The 27,380-nt window shown below is 52.5% G+C and overlaps 1 protein-coding gene across 4 annotated transcripts in view; it reads right to left on the bottom strand.

Annotated features, from left to right (window-relative positions):
* Window positions 1–24,272, bottom strand: part of MCF2 (MCF.2 cell line derived transforming sequence) — a 59,014-nt gene extending 34,742 nt beyond the window's left edge. For 2 of the 4 annotated variants that reach the window (XM_053990161.1, XM_053990160.1), the window contains exons 1-5: window positions 24,176–24,272; window positions 14,796–14,864; window positions 14,152–14,266; window positions 7,845–7,935; window positions 1–84 (exon numbers count right to left, since the gene is read on the bottom strand). The exon at window positions 1–84 is cut by the window's left edge and continues 36 nt beyond it. In XM_053990161.1, coding sequence (XP_053846136.1) covers window positions 1–84; window positions 7,845–7,935; window positions 14,152–14,266; window positions 14,796–14,864; window positions 24,176–24,230 — 414 coding nt within the window. In that variant the 5' untranslated portion in view covers window positions 24,231–24,272. Of the gene's footprint in view, window positions 85–5,139; window positions 5,203–7,844; window positions 7,936–14,151; window positions 14,267–14,795; window positions 14,865–24,175 lie in introns of those variants that run through there. The other 2 variants (XM_053990157.1, XM_053990158.1) reach the window with 2 other exon arrangements.
* Between the last annotated feature and the right edge of the window lie 3,108 nt (window positions 24,273–27,380).

Below are 27,380 nucleotides of genomic sequence, written 5' to 3'. Positions count from 1 at the left end.
AAAGCCAATGTCAGTGAAGGTGCGCTGGAAAAACCCCGTGGGACGCAGAACCATCACCAAGTGCAGATTGCCTGGGAAGGACGCCTGCAGGGGAACACACACAGCACTCACCCTGGGCACGGGCAGGCCCTCCAGCAGCTTTCAGTGCGCTGCAGAGAGGGGGGATCCTTCTGCTCCAGGCTTTTCTGCTTATTTTCAAAACAGGAGGGAGATGCTGGGAGTGGCTCAGAGCTATGGGATGTAACTGCAGCAGGGCTCTCCAGCCCCACTTGCCTTTGGAGCAGGCAGGAGGTCAGCCGTGCTCCTTGGAGGCACACTTATGATAAACTTTAATAATATGGATACTGTTCGTCATTATAACTTGGGGAGAGAAATTACAACTTAGCAGGGAACAGAGGGCTGGAACATTGAGAGGAATGACAGATTGTGGAAGCAAAATTTATTGCCAAACTTGCTAATCATCCCATAACTGCATGAAGCACACTCGTCTTGTCCTTGGTAATTACCAGGCAACATTTAATTTGTGGCAAGAATTTGGAATTTCCTGTCAACACTGCTGGAGCCTTTTTTCAAGCATATGGTTGGCAGGTGCATTTTTAAATAGATCTGTGAAAAGGGTTCTCGAGAATGAAAAAGAATTTCTAAGAAAGTAGAAGTTGCATCATTAAATTATGGATAAGCACATGATGCAAATACTTGAGTTAATTAAGACATGATTTGCTCTGAGATCTTGCCAGCCCAGGTCACATTTCTCTCCTCCTTATATCATCCTCCTCCATGAAACGTGATAGCAACCTCTCTACAAGGGTGAGAATAATGAACACGTTTGGGTACTTTGCACTGCAGGGCACTTCCATCCGTGCCTTCAAAGCAAAGATCACTCCCACAAACATGCACTGGTGTTGTTTAAAACAGGCTTGATTTACACGTGAGGTCTGGCATCCCTGAGCTGCACTGTCACCCATTTGCTCTGCTTTCTTGGCTAGGAAGGGGCAGGTGTGGCTTCCACTGCCCACAGCTTCCCTTGGAAATGGACAGTGACTTTCAGGATCACACAAGCCACATAAATCCAATACATTGATCCGCTGTTATTCTAAGCACGAGCAGAAAAAAAAAGATTGTGAATGAAATGACAAACTCATACCCTTTGGAAGTCAACAAGAGTGGTGCCAGGGACAAAGACTTGGCATTGGAAACAACAGCAAACCATTAAATAACAGACACTGGTGCTGGCTCCAGGCCCTGGGTGCTGTGCTCCTGCTCCAGCACCTCAGCAGCACATAATGCCTCCTCTGAGAACTTCAGGCTCCTACCTTGACCCTCTTCCTCTCAAAGGAAGCTCTTGCTATTAGCACCTGTTCAAACGCTGGCAGCACAACTGAATTTTGATGATCACTTTCAAGAAATACTTTCTAAATGCTGCTTCTTCTCTAGTGGTATGGTAACCACACTTGCAACTTCAGTTTCCAACGTTCAGAAAAATCAGAACCAAAAATACTCTCAGTGGGATCTCATTCACACTGCAGGAAGGGACCCCTCTCTGCCTCCTAAGGGATGCTGACCAGCAAAAGGCCAGCAGACAGGCATTTTGGACACCAAGTTCAGCTCTAGCAGTATTAACCGTTTAAAATACCGTAAATTGAACTTTATCAGAACCAGGTAAGCATTTTCTGCCTCAGCACATACCCTTTACCTCATCCTTTCTCAGATGGACTCATGTCTTCCACCATTCAATGACTGAGCAGAAACAAGCACAACAATAATACAGCCAGAATACTTCCACTGACCTACCCACATGGCATGGTGTGTTTGGGAAAGGATTTCTCTGTTAGCTCCTACCTCCCCATGCACCCACAAACATGACTTTCCTACAGCTGCAGGAATGTCTTTGAGAACAACCAGCCAGAAATTCACCCTCCCTCAGTCTGGCATCATTATTCCCCTCATCCCCTGTCCCCTTTAGCCCTGTTGGCACTTGGAGCTTTGGCCTCTCTTTCTCCTTCGAGTCCTTTTCAACAGGCACCCTCTGGGTGCAGAGCAAGCTCCCTGGAGGAGGAGCCTGGGCCTCCAAACCCAATTCCCCATGGGAAAACCTGCAGGCTTTGAACGCCTGCCCCTAGGGGCCCCCGGGCAGGAAAGCTGCAGGGAGAGGGAGCAGCAGGCAGGGGACAAGCAGAGCTGCCTGCCCAAAGCCCCGTGCACAGGGACCCAGTGAGAGGTGCCTGGCTGAGAGCAGGGCTGCCCCTGGACACCTCTGGCTGCAGGATGCCAGCTGTTCCACAGCACACACCAGGAGACCAGAGCGCTCCTCTCCTTCAGCACAGGGAGAGCAACACAGCCACCATCACATCCCTTCTGCTCCCAACACCCACCATCACATCCCTTCTGCCCCACACACCCACCATCATATCCCTTCTGCCCCACACACCCACCATCATATCCCTTCTGCTCCATACACCCACCATCATATCCCTTCTGCTCCCAACAGCCACCATCACATCCCTTCTGCTCCCAACAGCCACCACTGTGTCCCTTCTGCTCCATACACCCACCATCATATCCCTTCTGCCCCACACACCCACCATCATATCCCTTCTGCCCCACACACCCACCATCATATCCCTTCTGCTCCATACACCTCCACTGTGTCCCTTCTGCCCCACACACCCACCACTGTGTCCCTTCTGCTCCACACACCCACCATCATATCCCTTCTGCCCCACACAGCCACCACTGTGTCCCTTCTGCTCCCAACAGCCACCACTGTGTCCCTTCTGCCCCACACACCCACCATCATATCCCTTCTGCTCCACACAGCCACCACTGTGTCCCTTCTGCTCCCAACAGCCACCACTGTGTCCCTTCTGCCCCCAACAGCCACCACTGTGTCCCTTCTGCTCCTTGGTGTTTCCCCTCAAAACAGATGTTTTTCCAGGGCAGATGATTTGATTTCCGTTCAGTTTAGAAAGCATTTGGGGGTTTTTCAGCTGATCTTATACGTACAGGATCAAGGTCAGCACTTATGAGTAGCTACAAAACAAGAAACACAGCTTTGCAAATGACACCTCATGCATTCCAAGCATGGAAAAAAAGATGAACCAGACAAGAAATAAGCTTGTAGAAAGACAGACACCAACAAGCCATGTCCTGTGCCCTCTTAGAGACTGTAGGGAAAGGATGAAATGTTAGAAAAAAAACCCCTGCATAGTCCAGTAATTCCTCAACATACCATTCCTGTAGGGATTGTATCTTTTTTAATTTGTGTAACAGTTTTTCTCAGGGCTGAAGCCTAGATAACTTTCCTGAAAACGGAACTCTAATGCTGCTGAAGGTACTGCTGCAAAAAACCCTTTCCCACAATATATTAAAGAAAGCAAAGACAAAAGGATACTTAGTCTTGCTTTATGCTTTATCTCATCAATTTTAAGACTAAAACGAATCCTGTGCACCTTACAAACCTGATGTTATGTAACAAAACACCTAAAGAACCCTCTAAAGCCTCTGCCCTCTGCAGCACACCGGGAAAGGCAGAAAACTACCAGCACAATTCCACTACATCAGGCAGCTGGCAGCACTTCCCTACTGCTCACTGTCCCACTGACCACAGCCCTGCTCACAACATCCCTCCCCTTCCCAGGACACACATGGATGCCCGAAGGCCAGTTCAGCAACTTTTTAAATGCACATTTAACTATAACCACACCCAGAGCTCTGGTTTAATCAATACAGACAAACTGGGCTAATAAAGCACAAGAAAGGACATGCACTGAAAGCATCACAATTACTGCCTCATTACTGAATATCTCGTTCTGACACATCTAGTGTCATTTTAACATTTCTGCCAATTTTAGAAACTCCGTTTTCAGACACTATTCTTCCCTGCAGTTCGCTGGGGCATCCATGAGGTTGGTAATCAATAAATGAATTTTTAAAAAAATGAAAAAAAAGAAAAAGTAGTATCTGCCAGTAAGTTTCTTTCTGAGCACGGCAGACTGAGGCCAGGAGTCCTTTTACAGTGCTGAACTTAACGACTTTCTGCTGCCCCTGAAAGGAAAAGCCATGCAACGAAATGCCAGGTACTGCTGATCTGAGCCTTTAACTTCCCCCAGGGCCAGACGGAGACTCCCAAGTGCTCTGCCACCTTTACTTCAGCCGGCGGCACAATTAACGCCCCAGGGATGCTGCCAGCACGGCCGGGGCGCGGATCTGTCCAGGCCCCCTCCCTGCCGCGGCTCTCCTTCCCTGCAGGAGCGATGACGGAGCCGCTCCTGCGGGCGGAGAGCGCCGGGAGCGGCACTGCGGGCAGCGGAGCCGGCGGAGCCAGCGGTGCCAGCGGTGCCGAGTGATACCCAGAGGAACCAGCGGTACCGAGGGATACCCAGCGGTGCCGAGGGATACCCAGAGGAACCGAGGGATACCCAGCGGTGCCGAGGCATACCCAGCGGTGCCGAGGGATACCCAGAGGAACCGAGGGATACCCAGAGGAACCAGTGGTGCCAGCGGTACCCAGCGGTACCGAGTGACACCCAGCGGTACCAGCGGTACCGAGTGATACCCAGCGGTACCCGGCACTATCCAGTGATACCCAGCGGTACCAGCGGTACCCGGGAGTACCCAGTGATACCCAAGGGAACCAGCGGTACCCAGTGATACCCAGTGGTACCCGGCACTACCCAGTGACGCCCAGCGGTACCCGGGAGTACCCAGTGATACCCAGCGGTACCCAGCGGTACCCAGTGACGCCCAGCGGTACCCGCGATACCCGGGAGTACCCAGTGACACACAGCGGAACCAGCGGTACCAGCGGTACCAGCGGTACCCGGCACTACCCAGTGGTACCCAGCGGTACCCAGTGATACCCAGCGGTACCAGAGGTACCCGGTGACACCCAGCGGGACCCAGCGGTACCGGCGGTACCCAGTGATACCCAGCGGTACCCGGTGACACCCAGCGGTACCGGCGGTATCCCTCCCGCACGGAGGATGCCGCTGAATTCCCCCCGCGCCGCTGCAGCCCGAGCGCCGCGGGCCCCGCCGCCGCTGTCCCCGGCCTCCCCCGGGCCGCAGCCGTGCCGCTGGCCCCGCTGGCCCCGCTGGGCCCGTCCCCGTGCGCCGCAGCACGGCGGGCCCGGAGCCTTACCGCACGCCGGGCGGGCCGCCCGCCCCGCCACGGGCCCGCCTCCGCCATGGCCCCGCACCCGGGGCTGCGGGGAAAGAACGGGATGCGGGAAGGACGGGATGGGGGAAGGAACGGGATGGGGGAAGGAACGGGATGCGGGAAGGAACGGGATGGGGGAAGGAACGGGATTCGGGAAGGAACGGGATGCGGGGAAGGACGGGAATGCGGGGAAGGAACGGGATGGGGGGAAGGAAGGGAAGGAAGGGGGTGCGGGGAAGGAAAGGAATGCGGGGAAGGAAGGGGATGCGGGAAGGAACGGGATGAGGGAAGGAAGGGGATGGGGGAAGGAACGGGATGCGGGAAGGAACGGGATGAGGGAAGGAAGGGGATGGGGGAAGGAACGGGATGCGGGAAGGAACGGGATGCGGGGAAGGAAGGGAATGCGGGGAAGGAAGGGGATGGGGGAAGGAACGGGATGGGGGGAAGGAAGGGAAGGAAGGGGGTGCGGGGAAGGAAGGGGATGCGGGGAAGGAAGGGGGTGCGGGAAGGAAGGGGGTGCGGGGAAGGAAGGGGGTGCGGGAAGGAAAGGAATGCGGGGAAGGAAGGGGGTGCGGGGAAGGAAGGGGTGCGGGAAGGAAGGGGTGCGGGGAAGGAAGGGGTGCGGGGAAGGAAGGGGTGCCGGGGAGGCTGCGGACCGCGCTGCCCGGGGCCGGCACGCAGCGGTTCGGTTCGGTTCGGTTCGGTTCGGTTGGGTTCGGTTCGGTTCGGGCAGGCAGCAGCTCCCGGCTGGCAGCCCCGCTCTCCTCCCCAGCGCCGGCTTTGCTTTTAAGGTGGAATGCCAAAAATCATCGTGCAGACGCTCTCTCCTGCGAGGATTGGGCTCTCAGCTCGGAGCCTTCACCCTTCCCTTTCCCCCCCGCCGTTATCTCCAAGGTGCCTTTCCAAGCTGCTCGGGGTTCCGGGGCAAACCGAGGAGAGATGCTCCGGCCAAAACCCCAGGCTTGCCCCGGCATTGCTTCCCACAGCACTGCTAGCCTGGTTTGCCCAGGCAATTAGAGACATACACAAAGAGTTAAAACAAAAATCTGTGCAGTGTGATAGGAAAATTTTCAAGATCAGATGCACAACCGCAGAGCTGCAATTGCATATACATATGCTGGAAAAAAATAGGACACGCTCTGTGTTTGAAATTCAGCTTCATGGCACTCCTTTACTCCAAAACTGTACAAAGATCAGAATTTTTTTTTTTTTTTTTTTGCACCAGGGTTTATGATCTGTGATTGGGAAAAAAAATCAAGATTTAAATTTTTGTCTTTACACCCATTTAGGACCTGACTCTGTTTTTAAGACAATATTCCCAAGTCACAGGATTTAGTGGACACAGGTTTCCTGCATCCCTGCCTGCACAGAGCACCTCCCTTTCCTTGCATGGACAGCCCTGATACTGCAGGCAAAGTCACCTCTCCACATGGACACACGGCACAAACAGGGTGTATGCTCAAATAATTACATTTTCTTATTAAACACAAAATGAATGACACTTTTGTAGAAGCTACAAACTAGGACAGGATTTTTTCCCGTTTGACACTTCCAGACTATGCAAAGCAAGTACATCATCCTTCAAGGAAGCTCTTGCTATTAGCACCTGTTCAAACACTGGCAGCACAACTGAATTTTGATGATCACTTTCAAGAAATACTTTCTAAATGCTGCTTCTTCTCTAGTGGTATGGTAACCACACTTGCAACTTCAGTTTCCAACATTCAGAAAAATCAGAACCAAAAGTACTCTCAGTGGGATCTCATTCACACTGCAGGAAGGGAACCCTCTCTGCCTCCTAAGGGATGCTGACCAGCAAAAGGCCAGCAGACAGGCATTTTGGACACCAAGTTCAGCTCTAGCAGTATTAACCATTTAAAATACCGTAAATTGAACTTTATCAGAACCAGGTAAGCATTTTCTGCCTCAGCACATACCCTCTACCTCATCCTTTCTCAGATGGACTCATGTCTTCCACCATTCAATGACTGAGCAGAAACAAACACAACAATAATACAGCCAGAATACTTCCACTGACCTACCCACATGGCATGGTGTGTTTGGGAAAGGATTTCTCTGTTAGCTCCTACCTCCCCATGCACCCACAAACATGACTTTCCTACAGCTGCACGCTCTGCTGTAAATCCAAGCTCTGGGTCCAAGACAATGCAATGCAGAATTGCAAACCCCCCCTTGTGAGCTATGTTCAGAGCAGAGATCTGCTAATGCTGTGATGTATGTGTGTACTAGATCATTTAAAACACATTAATGCACCCATGCACTTTTAAATTAGATTTTTCCATCCATGCCCAAATACAAATCCTTGTGAAGCCTGTTTAAAGAACCTAAAACTTTCAGTCACCAACAATTAGGTAAAATAAACTAATAACCAGTGTCAAGAAAGAACATCTACCGAGCAAAATTTTCCACCCATCAAAAGCATAGAACATGGCACAAAACACATTTGAACCGCTGCAAAAGAGTATAAAACCCAGGGAATGGATCAAACAAGCAAATTAGCACACAAACAGCTCATTTATGCACTCCAATTAATTACAGGGCCATAAAGCAAAGTACTGCCTAGAGAGGAAGCATCATTGCTCTGGTTCCCAGTGTTTTCTGAAGGAGCTACACAAAGGCAGGGTGACTCAGTACACTAAAAGCAATCAACACTAAAGAGGACTTACTGCTATTTTTTGGAGAGTCGTTTTGACTGATGTCCATGTGTCCAGTCTTCTATCCAGGATTAGGATAAATTTCGTGTCAGACTCATGCTGACTGCAAGATAAGAAAATACCAATAACCAGGTAATGTTCCAAAAAAAGTGACTCCGTTCCCAAAAGAACCCCAAATCCAAGAACTCGGAATGCAAACCACATTTCAGGATTTCTACAGTTCCTGAAATTCCCTTTGAAGAAATTTTCCTGAACACCCAAGCTCTTTCCAGTGGTGCTTAGCAACAGGACAGGGGGCAACAGGCACAAACTGAATTCCATCTGAATATGAGGAAAAATGTCTTTCTCCTGAGGGTGACAGAGCACTGGAACAGGCTGCCAAGAGAGATTGTGAAATCTCCTTCTCTGGATATTTTAAAAACCCACCTGGGGCTTTTCATATCTCCAGATATTCCAGCACAGCCTGCTGCAGGTGAAGCTGCTTTGGCTCAGGGGTTGGACTGGCTGATCTTTAGGATCCCTTCCACCCCAAGCCATGCTCTGTGATCCCCACAGCTCCCTCCCAGCCCAGCCTTCCTGTGGTTCTCACTGTGGCAGCCCAGGCTCAAGCATCACCTGTGACTCGTGTGCGAGGTGCTGACAGCAGATTGCTCAAAAACCCAAAGTGGCCTCGAGAAGGAGGCTGCAGAGGAGCTGTGCCCTGGCCAGCAGGCTCCCCCAGCTGATGCCCCAGGACCCCCCTGCCTTCAGTGCCCAGCTCAGGGTAGAGCAGCCCAGCGGTGACTCCTGGCTTCTTTTGGCAGGGACAGCAGAGGTGGCACAAGGCAGGAGACAGCAGAGGTGGCACAAGGCAGGACAGGAGACAGCAGAGGTGGCACCAGGGCAGGATAGGAGACAGCAGAGGTGGCACCAGGACAGAGACAGCAGAGTGGCACCAGGGCAGGGCAGGAGACAGCAGAGGTGACACAAGGCAGGACAGAGACAGCAGAGGTGGCACCAGGGCAGGGCAGAGACAGCAGAGGTGGCACAAGGCAGGACAGAGACAGCAGAGGTGGCACCAGGGCAGGACAGGAGACAGCAGAGGTGGCACCAGGGCAGGACAGAGACAGCAGAGGTGGCACCAGGACAGGGACAGCAGAGGTGGCACAAGGCAGGACAGGAGACAGCAGAGGTGGCACCAGGACAGGGCAGAGACAGCAGAGGTGGCACAAGGCAGGGCAGAGACAGCAGAGGTGGCACCAAGGCAGGAGACAGCAGAGGTGGCACCAGGGCAGGATAGGAGACAGCAGAGGTGGCACCAGGGCAGGGCAGAGACAGCAGAGGTGGCATCAAGGCAGGACAGGAGACAGCAGAGGTGGCACCAGGACAGAGACAGCAGAGGTGGCACCAGGACAGAGACAGCAGAGGTGGCACCAGGGCAGGGCAGAGACAGCAGAGGTGGCACAAGGCAGGACAGAGACAGCAGAGGTGACACAAGGCAGGACAGGAGACAGCAGAGGTGGCACCAGGGCAGGACAGGAGACAGCAGAGGTGACACCAGGGCAGGACAGAGACAGCAGAGGTGGCACAAGGCAGCAGAGGTGACACAAGGCAGGACAGAGACAGCAGAGGTGGCACCAGGGCAGGACAGAGACAGCAGAGGTGGCACCAGGCAGGGCAGGGCAGTGGCAGCCTGGCAGAGGGGCAGGGCAGCTGTGGTGGCTCCCCCAGCCCGTCCTGCCGGGGAGGCAGCGACTGCTCGAAGGCGTTTTCCAGCACAGCCCGGCTGACTCGGCAAGCACAGGCTCCTGACGTCCCTTTTCACACCCAAACCCTGGAGCTGCTTTGAAATGCCCAGCGTGACCTGGGCAGGCAGCAGGAGCGGCGCTGCCCGGTCTGTAAGTGAAATATTCCTGGGAGCAGCCCAGCTACAGCTGCACTCGTGTTTGCACAGAGCCAGGGCCACGCCAGCGTGTAACCTCCTCCTCCTGGTGTATTTACAGCACACTCAGGTAATAGGTGCAGTATTTATTTTGTGGATGTGGATCCCAGTACACGTGCTGCCTCCCCAGAGGGCTCAGGTGTCTGCCCCGGGCACAGCCCTGTGCAAGCAGCCTCCTGCCAGCACCATCTCTGCTAATTCCTGTGTCTGGCAAGGCAAACACACGGTGGATTACTCAGAAGCATCACACGGCAGACAATACTTGGCAACTCACTACAGGAAAGGAAAAAAAAAAGACACTTGAAGGCAGTGCAGGAGCTTTCCTTCAGTGCACATCTTGCTGCTCTGCTCTGTGGCAGCTACAACTCTGACAAATACATTTAAGAGGAATTAGCAGTGCTGCTCAGAGGGATAAAAACTAAAATTCTCTCTGACTCATAACAATAGGTGACTGAAGACATGGGGAGGCACCCAGCTCCCAAGCTATCCTGTGACACAGCTTATGGATCTGTGGCTTCACACCCAAAGTGCAAAGGTTTCAGTTGAATTTATTCAGTGGCTTTGAAGCACAGAAGAAAAGAGCAGAGAAAATGAACATCAAATTTTACATATGGGTCATACACAGAGCACATGTAATAAAGTCTGAGGTTGTGAGCATGGTGAGCGTGACTTTTCAGCCAAAACCTTTATTTACTTAGAATAGTTGAGGCAAGGTGAGACAATTCTGCAGGTTTTTGTTAGCTCTGTTCACCCCCACCACAAGCTAAGTGACCCAGGTGGGTGGGAGCAGGCCAAAGGAACCTTTGGTATGAGGCAAAAATACCAAAATCCTTTGGTTTTTCAGCACACTCTAAAATTTTAAAAGGTATGTCTCTGAACTATAAAGAACAATTCCCAACTCCCCTGGTGTTTCCTAAGAGCCTGCAATTGAAAAAAAAAAAAAAATAAACCACGTTTCCACAGAACTGCTATAACCATAATAAAACCTGAAGAAAACCCCCAGAATCCAAGTAATTTAGAAAAGGCAGCCAGACTGTAGTGCAGTGCCAGTTAAGAAAAGCTGAAGTCATTAAGTCAGGACAAGGTTATGCTCAGAGAGCAGCCTCTGAGCATGCTAATGTACTTTTATCAGTTCCCTTACAGAAGCAAAGAGGAAAGTTCCCAGCAGTCTGACAGCCTTGACACCTACTGTGAGAAATTTGTCATTTATTCTAGGCCAGTGGAGAAAGTCTGTTTGCAAGCCAGGCCTTGCAGGTTTATCAGATTTCCAGGCCCGTGATGTACCTTTCAGACTGACAATAAAAATAAATCAATGCTTTCTACCAAGGCTCTGAGGGCTCTTTGTTTGCATCCAGAGCAGAAAGATGGAGACAGATAACCAGGGCAAGGATTATTTCTCTCTGGGTGTTTCTTGTCGCTTTTTTGATGCACCAGACTAAAAATAAAGACCTGGGATGTTTTGCAGGACTTGAAATTGGACCCTGGAGCCTGCAGTTGTGAGATTTAGCACAGGACTGAGAGACTCCTTGCTGCTGGTGGGATCAGAGCACGGCGTCACGACCTGCCCAGTACTGAAATCCAGAGATATTTATAGCCACCAGCACCTCCAGTGTGCCACCACTCCGTGTTACCATCACAGCTCTGAGCCACTCTGCACCTCACCTCCCAGCCTAAAGGAGACAGGCAAAGCTTGTCTAAATACCAAAAAGCTGGAGAGTCAAAGAAAGGACAGAAGGGGCAGAATAGGATGTGCTATTTCAGTAGGAAGGGACCCACAGTGATAATCTCTCCAAATGCCTGACCATTTCAGGCTGACCAAAAGCTAGGAGATGCTGCTAAGGGCATTGTCCAAACGCCCCCTGAGCACTGACAGCTTGGAGAATCAATGACCCCTCTAGGGAACCTGTTCTGGTGTTTTACACCCCCTCAGCAAATGAATGCTCCCCAGTGTCTGCTCTAAACCTGCCCTGACAGCTCTGAACCATCCCGTGGCCTCCCCCTGGATCCCAGGGGGGAGCTCAGCCCCTTCCTCTGCACATGCCACCCTCAGGAAGCTCAGAGAGCAGTGGGATCCCCCCTCAGCCTCCCTCTCTCCACACAGGACAAGCCCAGAGGCCTCAGCTGCTCCTCACACACATTCCCTCAAGCCCTCCCACCAGACTTGCTCCCTCTGGACAATTCGAGGACCTTCACACCCTTTTTAAATGTGGCACCCAGAACTGCACACAGTATTGAAGGTAATGCCACACCAATGCTACACACAGAGGGATTTTTTCAGTTTTCAAGTTTTGCTTTAATAGTAATTCAGTCAGTTTTTTGTAATAACAATCTTACAGATATCATAACTGACTTCAATTGATTTTTTTTTAAGCTTCTACTGGAATTGTGGCTTAACTTGGAAGAGGTAAATTCTTTCAGGCTAGAGAAAAGATTTGTATTTGCTGTAAAGACTACACTGTCACAACCTTCAATCCAAGCCTGGATAAAGTGCTGCTTCCTCACTCCTCAGGTCTCTTTACTGCAAATTCCAGGACCTGTCACACTTCCCTGCTCCCAGCACAGCACTGCAGGTGCTGCTCAGCACAGCCAGCCTGAAGGCAGGCAGGCAGGCAGCATTTTGAGTTGGATGTGCACAGAATAGAAAGTGGGCACCTATTACTTATTTTCCCTTCCAGCTCATCCACACAAGTGCTTTCTGCAGCTGCCTCCTGCCTGCAGCAGTTCCCAGGAATACTAAAAATGCACTTGCCTGCAGACTCACCTTCCTCCTGACCCTATTAATGCACTCTCCTGGAGGGCTCAGGAGCAGCTTTCAGCAGCCATCTCCTTTATCTAGCAATTATTTCCAGCAGAAGAATGCCTCATGAAATTCAGCTGCCCAAAATACTAGGAACCATTCAACTTGCCCAAATACTACAAACTGACCCCCACGAGGTTTGCTCAGACTGGCACAGGCAGGACACCTGCAGTTCCTTTGCACAGGGTGTGTGGTTTTGACCTGCCCCTGCACATCCACAGCTAAGGAGGTGCTGGTGCACCCTCCCCTGACCCTGGTATGTGAGGAGATGAAATACCTCTGGCAGGTAAACATGTACCTCTTTTAGGGACTTTCTGGGCCACAGTCTGAGCTCTAATCCCACGATGTGGTGCTGCTGAGGGATGTGCACACAGGGGCACAGGTCTGCCACCCTCACCTAGGTGATGCTTGCCTGGTCACCCGAGCCTTTCAGCTCCAAGGTGTTAGGAGCACACGTTTGTGAGGTGATCAGACATTGGGGCAGGCTGTTATGGTGGGGGGAGGAGGAGCAGAGCAGGATGATTAAAGCAGTTTTACTAAAAACACGCTGAACGTGTTTGAATCACCAGCGAGCTCGCAGCTCTCATTAGGTTCTTGATTGAGTTGGACCTATTACAGGGACATCAGGACTGCTCATCATGCTAATGCCAGGGTGTTTACAGTCAGGTGGAATAGGAAGCCTTGGAGAAACCAGACAGAGCTGGGAAGTGCAGATGCACAGACCAGGGCTGCCTGCACAGGATGAACAACACTTGGCAGGGTCCTGCTCCTGCTGGGCCAGTGCTCTGTGGGCCAGGAGCCCTTGAAACCTCAGAGTCCATCAAAAAGAGGACAGAGGAACCAGAGGCTCCTTTTTTTCCTTTTTTTTTTTTTTTTTTTATTTAATAGAGGTGCCTAAACACTCCACACTTCTTCCAAAGCAGCTGCTAATGGAAAGCTCCCATCTAGCTGCTGTCAGCCTGCTCTCCCTGCAGGAAGAAATTTGCCAAAACAGGCATTATTCAAGAAAATTAAGGATTCCAGGTAAGTGAGTCACCGGGCTCAGCAGCAAGAATTCGGAGGGCCATTAATCTAAGTATACAGCCCTGTGTGAGGCACAGGCAGACTGTCAGCAGCCTAACCCTGACACACAGGCAGGTAATGGGAGCTGCTGCTCTCTGCTGAGCCATCAGCTGTCACGGGGACCCCAAAGGCTTTGTTCTGTAATTAGTCTCTTCCTCTGGTTTCATTTCTCTTTTTCCACAGTAATGACTCTCTATTTGTACACGTCAAAATATTATTTTGCAGCGGCATGGTATATTTAAGAGGTGACACATGCCAAAGCTTGAGGAAAGCTTGCTGTTAATTAGAACCTTAATCAACTAAACGTGTGATACATTCCAGCTGACAGGCCACAGGGATGATGTCCACCCTCCCTCTGCAGCTCCTGGCACATAAAGCACCTCACCTGGACACTGTAAGGCCTTGCATCCCTGTGGTGCTCTGAGAGCTGAAGAAGCCCCTCGGGCCCACACGTGGCTGTGCCCTGCAGATCCCTGCCCAGCCCAGGCAGGACCCCCAGCTCTGCCCAGCCCAGACCAGAGGTAGCAGGGGCCTCCTACCTCGGGACTGACGTCAGGTACGTCAGCACTTTAGACACGCTCTCCTCGGGCACCTCGTTGAAGCCAGCGTTGTCGGGGAGGGTGATAATCCAAGCCTTGTCCTTCCCCCTTCCACCTGCAAAACACACAGGGATGCTCCCTGGCCACGCTTCCCAGGAGGGCCACGGCAAAGCCCGGGGCAGCAGCCAGGTCAGAGCACTGCCAGAGGGGTTTTCATCCCCAGAGCAGCAAAACGAAGCCAAGGCTGCCTCTGAGGCCAAGCACAACACACAGGTGCAGGTGCTAGAAACAAATGTACTGAGCAGCAGGCATGTCCTCTATTTACTGAGTGTGCTTCACACAGGACAGCAAAAGAAATCAGAAATACAAGGGCAAGCAAACACACGGGTCTGGAACCTACAGAAATACATTTCACAGCAAAGTGCTTGTTAAGGCACTGAGTGCTGGGAGGTCAGGGTATTTTACAGTGTGGCACGAGACAGAAACCTAACCTGCCTCCATGTTTTATTAACAACATTTCTAGTGGCACTGGATACTACCTGATGGGTAATGGCCTGTGTGAAGTATCTCTCTGACAAACAGCAAAGAAGTTTGTCTGGAGTATTTAATTACCAGAGAGACCCTGGAGATGTTCTGGTACTCACCAGACAGAAAAGCAAACTCCTTCATCAGATCATCACTGATGTCCTTTGCACAGATGGGTATTGCAGTTTCTGGAGAAAGGGAAAAGCAGCAATCAAAATAAAGCACAAATCCAAAGCAAACACATTTATCAATGTGTTAATCCAAAGGTGGAACCTGAACTTCCCTAAACTACACGTGAAATTGTGTAATAAAGGATATGTGGATCTCAGAGATGTTATTTCTAATGTTTCTAATGACTCTAACAGGGTGAAAGCCACAAGTCAGCAACAAATGTATTCCACTAAATGCACCAAGGGAGCAGTGCCCCTTAGCTTGAGTGCCCTCCCCTCCCCACCATACCCAGTGTAAAATTTGTATTCTGGAGTTAGCAATCCTACTCCCTGTTTTACAAAGTCTCCCAGTGCTTCCCAGCCTTGGCAGTGCAACGGGCTGAGGTTTCTGCTGGGAACTGCAGTGCCCAGGGCTGCTGCTCTGGGAGCAAGGCTGGGCTTTCACACTGTTACAGGCTTTAATTTTGAACAAATAAGCTCCTGAAATCATGCTTTCACCTGGCATGGGGCCACAGACATTGGAGAGGCTGTTGTTCCTGTGTTCAGTTATTAGATTTCTTCCTAATTAAATCATGGCAGAGGCTGTTTCAATACCATATTTAGCACCATGATCATTTCAGAGGCAACGAAGCACATCAGAACAACACACACAGCTTTACCTTGCCCTGGGAGAAGGAAACAAAGACCACACTGACTAAACACAAGAGGAGCTTAAAGCTGGCAGACATTTTTCTGGATTATCTATAAATGGAATGACAGCTAAAAATCAAACATCCTTGTTCCTGCAAATAAATGTTTTGAAGCACATCTATACAGATTAAAGTCCTTGGGCCTTCTGATAATCACATTTTAAACACTGGTTATTCTGCAGAGTTGGTCCTAGGGAATAATCTTCTGGCTGTTTTAGATCAGACAGGCTGCATACTTCAGCACACTCCAGCATAATCAATATTTATTCTATTTCCCTTTTTTCCAAAAGCTTTCTGGTCACTTCTACTTTATCTGAAGATTTTCAGGCCTGTGCTGGCTGCTGGGTGCTGCAGCACAGCAGCCCAGATGTGTGTGGGGGTACCCTGCCTCCCACAGCCCCAGCAGCCACGGGCTCCCTCTGCCCTTCTAGGCACACACACGCTGCTGGTTTTCCCTCCTGTAGGTAAAAATGTGCTTTTTGCTCGTTGAGGATTGAGCCTCAGTCCCACTGGCATCTACAAAAACATTCTTGATTTTAACAGGCCCTAGAATTGGTCGTGGTGAGAAAGAAGTTTGTCTTGCAAAGATATTTCAAATATTTGTCTCTCATTCAACTGCTTCACCCAACTTGAGGACAAGCAGCAGCAAGAGATTTCTTCTCTATTTGTTGATTTTTTTTTTTTCCACCAGGTCAATGGTTTCATACTGATAAAATTCACATTTAATAACTCAATGAACTCCAACACATGAACTAGATGGCATCAAACACGTGTGTCATTGAAAATACGAGACAAAAGCCCATGCTGTGCCCACGTGCTGGCCCCAGATCAGCGTGGGGCTGCTGGGTCCACAGGCAGGGTGAAGCCTGGCCCCAAAGCCCACCCTGCCCAGCCTGGCTTCCCCCAAAATGCAGCAGCCAAGCCACGTGCTGGAACTCCCCCGTGCCTCAAGAGCAGCCACAGCTCCAGGCTGACAGCACATGTGGGTTTTGGTTGGGTTCTGCACTGAAATGAGAGGGATGTGCCAGTCCATGGAGGCTGATCAGGAAACAGGCTGCGGAGAGGAAGTTAACCTTTCCATGCTCAAAAAAAAAAATCACTTCATTTAAAAGTTTCACAAGACATTTTCTCACTGAGAACCACCTAACAAGGTGCAGGGAGGTAGGGGGAGTTGGTGCCCATGCTCTGGGATAATCCAACAGGACAGAGGAGCAGGATGCTGCCCTTGGCAAGGTCAGGGCACAACAACAGCCTGATTGTGGTGAGATTAGAGCCGCTCCTCTGCCAGCTCATCCCTGGCACTCACTCTGTGTTGGCCACTGAACTCAACCTCCTGGGCAAATATTAGGGAAAATCGAGGGCTGGCATCAAACCCACGAGTGTGTTGCTGTGCCTGAGGCACTTCCATTGGATGCTGCAATAAATCCTGAACAGAAGCATGACCTTTGTCCTCAAATATTAATCTCTGCAGAAAGAGCAGTGAAAGGCAGTGAGGCACCAAAGACTCTCAAACAAGGCTTCAGCTGATGTTCTGTGGCAGATTTTTTTATTTCAGGCCACTCTCAGGACAGTACAGAAAAGACCCCAGGGTACTGCCCGAGCTGGCCATGAACAGCAGAGCCAGCCTGCATCTCCTTGGCACATGGAGCAGCAAGTCAGGCTTTCAGGAAACTCCACTCATTCCTTTCAAAGCCAAAAAGGGGCTTTGTGACCATCAGCTGTTACAAAACCAAGCCTGAACTCCCCACACAGCATCTCAGAGCACTCTACAAACTGCTGTCCCCACACAGCTGGCATGACCCCCCGCTTCAGGGTCCTACTAAAAACCAGCAGCATCTGGATGGCAAATTGTCAGGACAGTGCAGTGTCACTTTTATAGGGGTTCTAAAATGGGCATTCATAAAACACTGCTGCAGTTATTACACTCAGAGGCCCCTCTGCAGGGGGAGAGTGTTGCCATGACACAGAGTTTTGGAAGCCAAGCAGGGAAAAGACAAAGGGGAAATGCAGAGCTCTCTGCCCCCTGAGGAAAGCCAGCGTGGCTCAGCAAGGAGCCCTGCTGAAGTGCCCTGTCCCCATCTCTGTTTGCACAGTGCAGGACATTCCACAGCCCCTCCAGAGGGAGGGATGCACCTCGGCATCACTGCACAGGCTGAGGAGTGGGAACGATGCTCACTGCCAGTGACCACGCCTTGGAGGAGACACGGGCAAGGAGGGGCTGTCATGCAGGGTGGAGGTGTGCAGTGACACCCAGACAGGGGACAGCTCCTGTCCCAGCCCAAATCCCTCTTCTAACACTCAGTTAAACCCTGAAGTGCTCTTAGCAACTCTTCTTTTCTTTCCCAAACTTCAGCAGCTGTGTACCACACCTGCCAAGCTGCTCACACTGACCAAATGCTGTCTGCTGCTATGAAATCCACCTGGAGACAGCTCTGCTGTCAGTGACCAGCAGCAGCTTTTCATCTGGGGGCTGCTGCCCTAGTCCAGGAAACAAAACTGCAGTGATCCAAATGAAAAGTGTGACAGATCACCTTGAGCTTCTCCATGACCTGCCTGTTCTCAGCTGCTCTGGACACCCAGCAAAGCAGCATTTATTTGGCACTGAGGGAACCCTCAAAGCAGCACAGCTGTAACCTGTTTCCATGTCTCCTGGTGCCTTTCTGGGCTAACTGGGGTAAGCAGCCACGTCTCTCTTGGGCTGCCCAGCAGGGCCTTTGGGGCTGACACCAGCTGGGACACACCCTACCCACAGCAGGGCTTGCAGGACACTGGGACCTTCAGCGAGCTGGGCTTCTCCCAGCTGCCACAGGGTCTGTGCAAGCCTCCCAGACAGCCCATGGAGCACAGACTGGGGGCGTGCAGGGACTGAGTCATTCCCATCTCTGCTTTGTGCAGGAATGGGAACCAAACTCCCTTGGAGCAGAGTGCCCCAAGCATGAACCAGCACAGTGGGGACAGTGGCCCTCCCAGCTTCTCCCGCTGCAAAATTAAATATTCACTGGGGCAAAGGACAGAAACACAGCCCTGTGTCTGAGGAGAAAGAGCAGTGCAGCACCCCAAAGGAGTGGCCCTGCAGCCCATCCCTCCCTCTGCACACACCATCTCCACAAAGAAGGACAGAGGGAGTTAAAGGGGGGAAAAAAGCTACCTTACACTGTCTGCAAACTGCCCTGCTGTGAACAGCACGCCTGCCCACCGACCACACAGAGGCTGTGCCAAGTGACCAAGGGCCTGCTCCTGGCTGCAGAGAACAGGGCAGGAGCATGGAGGCAGCCAGGCACTGCCCCTGTGCCCACACACTGCTTCAGGCAGTCCCTCGTGGGGGATCTGTCCCACCTGTGTGCTTCCCCAGCAAGCTCACACCTGGAGCAGGATCCTGGGAGTAAAGTAAAAATCTGCATAAAAATCTGTATATTTTATACAGGTTTTTATACAGATTTTTAGCCCTCAAAAAGTTACCCAAGGTAAAGCCCAGAAACTCACAGGTATCCACGTGCCCAGAGCCAGCTGCTGTGGGTCTGTCCTGCCCAAACAGGACACACTCACTGCTGGGCACAGGCAGGGCAGGTGTTTACAGAGCTTTTGTAGGATCCAGAGCCAGGAGGGGCTGGCAGCTGGACAGGTGGCACGAGGCTGATGGAGACAGCCCACACACGGCACGTGTGGCACAGAACAGCACACTGTGCTCCCCAACAAGGCTGCTCTGTTCACCCAAGGTGACTTACAGGGCTGCTCCGGGCAGAGGACACACAGCCAAGGTCCTGAGGCTGCTTCCTGGATGGGAGAGGAAACTCTTTGGTAGCCGAGAGCAAATCGTGTCCCCGGTGGCTTGGGAACAGAACAGGCACAGTGCCAGCAGGATTTGGTGCTGGCAAAGGGCACGTTTGATGGCAGCTCCCCCCATCAGGCTGCAGGTGTCCGTGGCTGTGTGAGAGCTGGCACACAGGGCACTGCTAAAACCCTGCTGCTGCAGCCTGTTGGACTAACCAGGACACCTGGGTAAACCACGGAATCCCTTGTTTGGGATTCCTTGTTTGTGGCTCCAGCGGGTGGGCCATTCCCCATGCCAAGTGGGCGACTCAAAGGACACATTAGAATATCGATGGCAGAAAGCTTCAGCACCTGTGACTGCTGCAGGTCCCTTTGTCCCCACAGCCCACGGGGACAGCTCGCACCTCTCTGTGGCCAGGGGCTCACGGGAGCTCCTGCACACCCCGAGCCCTGGCTCAGCCTGCTGCCTGTCTGCAGCCAGCCAAAACCAGGCTTTCCTCTCGAGGGAAAGGGTAGCAATTAGGTTTATAAATGCCTCTTTTTCTGGCAGATGTGATGTATTGATCCTGAGGGAGATGGCCCCTGCAAGGCCTGAAGTCCTGCACGTGGCATGAAAGTCCCACCAGCACTAGTCCATCCCTAGGAGTGATGGCTTGGTCACCTCACCAGGTTCAAGGACTCCTTAAATTCTCATTTCTCAGACTGGGGGGATTTTTAAGGAACGGCTCATTCTATTTTCAAGCTCCTTCTTTTCCTTCTCCCCATGCACCTGCTCCAGCACAGCGTAGGAAGCAGCACAGATGGTTCTCTCTTCTGACCCAGGGCTGTGCTTCTCCTGCGAGGCCCTCCAGAGCTTGTGTGCACTCAGTGCCTCAGTGCAGACACATCCCCACCACCCAGACCCGGGGGTGTGCTCAGTGAGAAACCACACAGCAAAAAAAAAAAGGAAAGCTTCTGAAAAACCAAAATGACCTTTTCGAAAGGCTTAGACTTAGACACACTGAGGATGAGAGGAAAAAGGCAAAAAAAAAAAAAAAAAAAAAAAAAAAAAAAGGTGCTGTGAAAGGAAAGGAAGAGAAGACACAGAAAGCGTTAACTGGGCACAGCTCAGGTTTGAGGAGCATCACACAGGCAGCCTGAGCCACGCTGCCAGCCAGGAGGAGGATGTTCAGGGGAGGATAAAAGATCCCCTCTGCTGGAGACCATGGAGTTTTGGGGAGGGAATCTCTTCCAATTTATATTTAGCAGCTGAGAAACTGGGGAAGCTTTGCTAAGAAAAGGTGAAGCAAAAGCAAATTAAGCAGCAACAGGGCTTAGTTGTTACCTCCTGCTATGCTGTGATGTTTTCATGTCCAATCAGAAAAACCCCATTCTCATATCACACCAAACTAAGCAAAAACTGGGAATGATAAAAGCCAGCTCCACCATACATGAATTCACGTCAACTGCAAGAATGTAATAAAAGATTCCCAACACCCACTCTTTTGGATTCAACCGCAATGTGGGAGTTGAGAAAATCTAGTTTCTAGCATTTCTAACATATAGGAGCTTCAAGGTACTTTAGTTTTCTCCTTTTTCCAGTTTCAGTCACTCTTCCCTTACCAAAGAGAGCAGTGCATGTGTTTGCACATCAGCACCAGGGCACATTTGCCAGCTGTGCAGGCAAAGGCACATTTAACATCTGCCACCAGTACACATCTTCCCAGTCCAAACAATCAGCCCCAAAAACAGAGCCCATTCAACACAAAAGACTCCCAAAACCCAATAAAAATACACAGGCATCAGTAACTTTCCCACCATCATTCAGCACCATGCAAACACTGATTTTTCAAAGAGAAATTCCAGCACAAAGTAACTCCTGGGAGATATTTCAGCAGTAAATCCTGGGGCCCCACTAGCTGCCTGGAGAGGCTGGAATGAAGTTCACTGAGGACACTGGAACAATTTCTTTCACAGCTGATATAGCCAGGAAACTAAAGGATGCAGCCAGGTTCCCCCAGTGGCATCACCTGGAAACTCTACTGTAAAGCAAGGGAAAAGAAACACCATTTTTCCTGAACTGGAAGTGGAAATGCCCGATTCTGGCACTCCCCCACTGAGTAAAAGCACATTTCCAAATCCAGCTAACCTGCTCCTGCAGCAGGAGCAGGCCTGTGCGGTGGAAAGTGCGATGGGGAGGGAGGACAGTGCTGTCCCTGCTGGCTGTGTCAGCACCCAGCCCCTGGACAAACTCACCCGGAGCAGCAGGATAACTGTGCTGGGCTGGGCCCCAGGGAGCAGCTCTGCCCAGGACATCCTGACTCACCTCTAGGACCACGTCCAGCATCGCCTGGGAGGAAAAAGGGATTCAGAAAACAAGGCAGCCCCACCCAGCCACTGCCACCAGCGCTCCTCACACTCCAGCTCCTCTGCCCACCGATTTTCCAATGGCCTTACACCTCCCTGAGCTAGGCGAGCTGCAGATGAGCTGGGCGAGGCCGTGGCAGCAGGGCAGGCTGAGCAGGGACCTGCACTGTGCTCAGCACATGTCCCCAAAGCCACTGTCACAGCGACACGTGGCTGTCCACAGAGGCTGGCTCGTGGCTGTGGGATTCCCTGCAAGTCCCACCTGCCAAAACCAGAGCTAACAAAGGCTCCCACGGCAGCACAGCCAGGGGCAAGGTCCCAGCTCTGAACCCCATCCATGCACTCTGGGTCTCCAAGCACCCTCTGGTTCAGCGGCAAAGAGAGCGCTTTGGAAAACTCTTTCTTTCCCCCACCATGCTTCACACTTCAGTTGCTCCCTCCCACACAGCCCTGCTGTCACTTCACTTTTGTCCTGGCCCATGAATGATAAGCCATTAAAGTGGTTGTAGCAAATGTGGTGCAGGGAGAGGAAGCACATCCCACCTACTACTGACTGCTCCCAGACTACTACTGCTCTGGGGCCACCCAGAGGGCCTGGGCCAGGCAGGCACAGAGCTTTTGGAGGCTGCTCTGCTTCTGCCATGCTCTGAGGGAGCCCAAGCCATTTTAGAGATGGGAATGGCCATTAAAGGCTTGGGGTTTTTACAGGCTTTTATCTCAGTCTAAGGCAAGTACGGGTGGATCACCTTCTACCAGAAACCACCACCACGTTTCCAGTACTGCTGCTAGAGAAGTGGTCAAAACACAGTCCCAGATCAGGCTGAATGCTCAGAAATCAGCAATAAGGGAAAAGAACTTGTGATTCATTTTTAATCTCATGATTTGAAGAACCTTACTCAACTTTGTCTCTTTCTCAACATTTTATTTTAAGAACCTGTGTGGATGCCAAATCATGGGTCTGGATCCTGCAGCTATAACCACACAAGGGTGCCTTTGTGGGGGTATTTCGGCTCTGTATGACCATTACACAAAGGTCATCTGCCAAAAGCCGGTTAGGAGAGAGGGCTCATGCTCAGAAGAAACCCACTGCCTGCTTTCACCTGGTTCCCAGCACACAGCTCACAGCAAACGTGCACCACCTGTGTCCCCATCGCCGTGTCACCAGCCCCTGCTGCAGCAGCGTGGGTGTCCCATGCTGACAGCAGCACAAGGAGCATTTAGTCACATCCACTCAAGCACATCCTTTGCTAACTGACCATGGCCACCCCTGCCTGCATTTATCTGCTCCATTTTAGGGTGCAGGGAAAGGAACAGGGTCAGGTGGGCAGGGCAGCCAGAGCAGAATTTGCTGCTGGCAGCAGCTCAGAAGGGCATGGACACACACAGCTGCTGGGAAGCAGGTGACACGTTGGTAGAGTCCTCACCTGTGACCCAGCCCCTGACAAATTCCTCCTGCACCCCCAGCTGTGCCTGGCAGAGATGTCAAGAAAGCTGGCATTAGACAGGAAGCTTTTTTGGGGTCAGTGTGTCTTTTTGGTGCCCGGCACAGCTGCAAGCACTGTGCCAGCTGCAAGCAGCCGAGGAGTGATGGCTTTGCCTGCTTCCAGCTCCTGACAAGGTGTGCGTGCTCCAGTGAGGCTGGAGTCACCCGAGGGGCCACCCCTTCCTGGCTGAGGAAAGACCTCACTGCAAAAATACCTGTAACTCCCCTCAGGAAAGCAGGAAAAGAATGAAAAAGTGAGGGCTCCGCACAACTTCTGAGCAGATCGCCGTCCATCAAAGGAAACGTGGCTGAGGCAGCTATGGCCTGGCATAAGGATCAGATTGCATCTGCTTCTCACGTTCAGGGTGTGCAGCCACGGAAGCACAGCCGCTTCAGGACAACGCCACATTCCCGGCACAACCGGCCGTCCAGAGGTGCTTGGGGACCGAGGCACACGGGAGGGGGGACGAGGTGTCCGACAGAGAAGCACGCCTGACGCGCATCTCCTGCTTCCCTAGCTCCGAGCCGGGAACGGGCAGCCAGCGCCAGCAGGATGAGGTACAGCTTCCCAGGGAAGAGGTCTTCGGTTCTGGCCACGGGAACCCGCGCCGGGGGCTCGCACTGCCGGCATCCCCTGCCGCCGGCAGCGCCTGGGCTCTTCACCGGCGCGTCGAGCCGCGCTCCCGGCGACACGTCGGGGAACGCCGGCAGCGGGGGGACGAGGCTCCTCCTGAAACCCCGGGGCCGTTCCGCACCCACCGGGCCGCCCGTGGCGTGACCGACAGCACAGCGGCTCGCATCCTCAGCACCTCGGATCCGCGAGCGACGGACCCCGCCGAGGCTCCCGCGGGCGGCGGCGCCCGAGCGCGGAGAACGCGCCCGGCACCGGCACCGGCACCGGGGAGGGACGGCCGGGGACACACGGGGCACCTACGGGCACACCTGCCCGCGGTGCCGCTGCCCCCACGGGTGTCCGGGGGAAGCCGCTGTCCCCCCCCCGCCGCCCGGACACCGGCGAGCCCCGCCGGCCCCGCACTCACCGGCGGCGGCCTCCAGCAGCGCGGCGGCGCGGAGCAGGCGGTAGTAGCGCTCCATGTCCCCCGCCGAGGTGCCCCCCGGCGGGGGCCCGCCCGGGGCCGGGGCCGGGGCCGGGGCCGGGGCCAGGGCCAGGGCCATGCCGCGGGCAGCGCTCCCCGCCGGCAGCGCCCGCTCCGCGCCCCGGGCCCGCCGGGCGGGGCCGCCGCCTCCGCCCGCCCCGGCCCCGCCCCGGCCCCGCCCCGGTACCGGCACTGGCCCCGCCCTGGTACCGGCACCGCTCCGGTACCGGCACCGCCCCGGTACCAGCACTGGCACTGCCCCGGTACCGGCACTGCCCCGGTATCAGCACTGCCCCGGTACCAGCACTGGCACTGCCCCGGTACCGGCACTGGCACTGCCCCGGTATCGGCACTGCCCCGGTACCGGCACTGCCCCGGTATCAGCACTGGCCCAGTATCAGCACTGGCACTACCCCGGTATCAGCACTGGCACTGCCCCGGTACCGGCACTGCCCCCGCCCCGGTACCGGCACTGCCCCGATACCGGCACTGCCCCGGTACCGGCACTGGCATCGCCCCGGTACCAGCACTGGCCCCGCCCCGGTACCAGCACTGGCCCCGCTCCGGTACCGGCACTGCCCCGGTACCGGTACCGGTACTGGCCCCGCCCCCGCCGCCTCCTCCCACCGGCATTTCTTTCCCCTTTTTTTTTTTTTTAGCCCCTTTCCCCGATTTTTCCTTCCTGGTCTTCTCGTTTGTTTCCTTTTTTTCTGCCTTTTTTTCCCCCTCTTCCCCCCCCCCCCCCCTTTCCTCTTTTCCCCTTTTTTTCCTATTTCTTTAGTTTATTCCCTTCCCTCCCTTTTCCCCTCTTTTTTCCTTTTTTCTTTTCCCCCTTCCCCCTTTTTTCCATTCCCCTATTTTTCCTCTTTTGCCCCCTCTTTTTAGTCTTTTTTTCCAGTATTTCTTCCTGTTCCCTCTTCTGCTTTTTTCTTCCTTCTCCCCCTTTTTCCTTCCTCTCCCTTTTCCCCTTTCTTTCCTCTTCCTCCCCCTTTATTCCTTTTTTTGTTCTTTAATTTGCCACTATACCCAGTGCCCCCCAGCAAACCACCCTGCAGCTGGATTTACTCCCTGCCTTAGTGCCTATAGCACTTCTGTAGGGAAAGAAAAAAAAAGGAAAAAGGGCATTTCCATCCACTGCAAGCAGCATTCTAGCAAATTCCTTGAACGATTTATGAGAACTACATTAAACTGTCCTACAGCCAGTGCTGGCCAGAGCTCCAGGCACAGCACTGGGCTGACCCATCATTCTCAGTTTTCCTGATGCTGAGGTTCAAACGATGCCAGCTCAGTCTCAACAGGAGCCTGAGCTGCCCAGGAAGGCAGCATGGAGAAGTAGATGTTCCTGTTTTTCCAAAACAACCTTTTAATTATGCTCTTTGCTATAATAGCAGCCTTTTTCCAACACTTCAGCAGCCAGGGCTATTAATTAAAGAGCCGTGGTCTAACAGTGGTAATATAAAACCCAGCATCTTTTGGTAGACCTCTTCTTACACTGATACAGAATTTTTCAAGGAAAAACAACCCATTCAGCCAGCGCTCCTTGGTCATGACACAGCAGGTTCTCACTGTCATACAGTTTGGATAGATGACTTTCTGTCTGGTCACAAAGCACTTCTTGTGTGACAGGGAGAGTTCATTTGTAGTTACTCATGAAAAAAATCAGTCTGGTACGCAAGGCTGCAAGTCAAGGAAGAGCCCTGCCACATTCCTGCCGTATTCTTATCACAGGAATGCTGTTTGTCCTAAACTGCCACGGCTCTGGGAGAAATGGGACCATCCAAGTGCTGAAAGTCCCTGTTTTGCTCCACCAGCGTGCAGGGGATGCTCTGCTGGAGCTGGGACTCATCCCCACTGCGTGTCACACACCACCTCTGACACAGGATTTTGGGAAAATGAACCTACCCAGCAGAAGATGCAGCTGTCGCCCCCCAGGTTTCGCAATCGATCCGTTTCCTGCTCTCTGGAAAAAGCTGCCTTCACTCACACTGCAGGGCACATGCTCATGGCTCTTGTGGCCACTGAGCTTCCGGGCTTGGAACCCTGGCTGCTGCAGAGCCTCCTTTGGGGCATCTCACTACAAACGCCCAGCTACCCCAGCGAGGCATTCCACACCATCCAGCTGCCCACATTTTACACTGCCAGCAGCTCCCTGGCTCCTCCAGAGCCAGCTGCGACCTCTGCCTGCCCAGGAGATGATAAACTGAGAGAGAAGCAGCAAGGAGACAGATTAAAAAGGAAACAATGCCAGCCAGAAACATGGCAGTTCCTTTTTCAGGGATCTCCTGTCCAGGCCCCATAGCAATGTTCAGCACTCTGAGGGTGGCACATACAAGCTGGTGTGTGAGGGGCAAGAGCCCTTTAAAGCTGTGGAAAATCTTGACAGCACCTGTTTGCAGAGATTTATTTCATGTGGGTGCAATGCCTCATCCTTAAATCTAATCTTAGGGAGAAGCTGTAGGAAGAATTCCAACTAATTTCATTAATTCCAGATCAGAGGCTGAAAAAACCCACTCAAACAAGATTCTAAACCTCTTATATTTGAAAAAAAACCACCATGTTTTTTCCCCTTTCCCAGATTAAGGCTAGAAGGTTGGGTTGAGACTGGAGCCATTACTTGGATTTGAGAAATCACCCTTCAAAAATACCTGTTCAGTCAAGTGCTGAGAACTGGAAAAACAGAGTGGCTAAACACAGGTTAGAGTCAGAGTGATGTCCAAGGGAATTGCTCACCTCTGCAGTAAGCACAGCCACAGCAAACTACTTGTGCAGAAGAGCAATTAACCGCAGGCTGGTTTTCATGAACAGGGATTTTAGGAGGATTTCTTGTGCAGACAGCAGCATCACTGCCCAGTGTGGCTCTTCCCAAGCTGGTCCACGTGGAGCAGACCCTGGCAGAAATCCTGGCCCCACTGAAACCAGCCATACCTGCACAGATTTAATCAGGAGGAGGATTTTGTGTCTCCTACTTGAATGTGAAAATAAAAAAGGGCTCCACTCTGCTCTCCCACTCTCGCTTTCCCCCTACGTCAGTCAGACCTGCCTCATTTGTTGGTACAGCTCCTGGTTTTGGAAAGGAACACTCACAGGTGCACACACACACCCTTTCTCCAGGCCACTGTGTATTTTCCAGCTTAGCAGGTTATCCCCA

The sequence above is a fragment of the Vidua macroura genome, chromosome 14 (genome assembly GCF_024509145.1).
Source record: "Vidua macroura isolate BioBank_ID:100142 chromosome 14, ASM2450914v1, whole genome shotgun sequence".
Lineage (NCBI taxonomy): Eukaryota > Metazoa > Chordata > Aves > Passeriformes > Viduidae > Vidua > Vidua macroura.
This window is presented reverse-complemented; position numbering and strand designations above follow the sequence as displayed.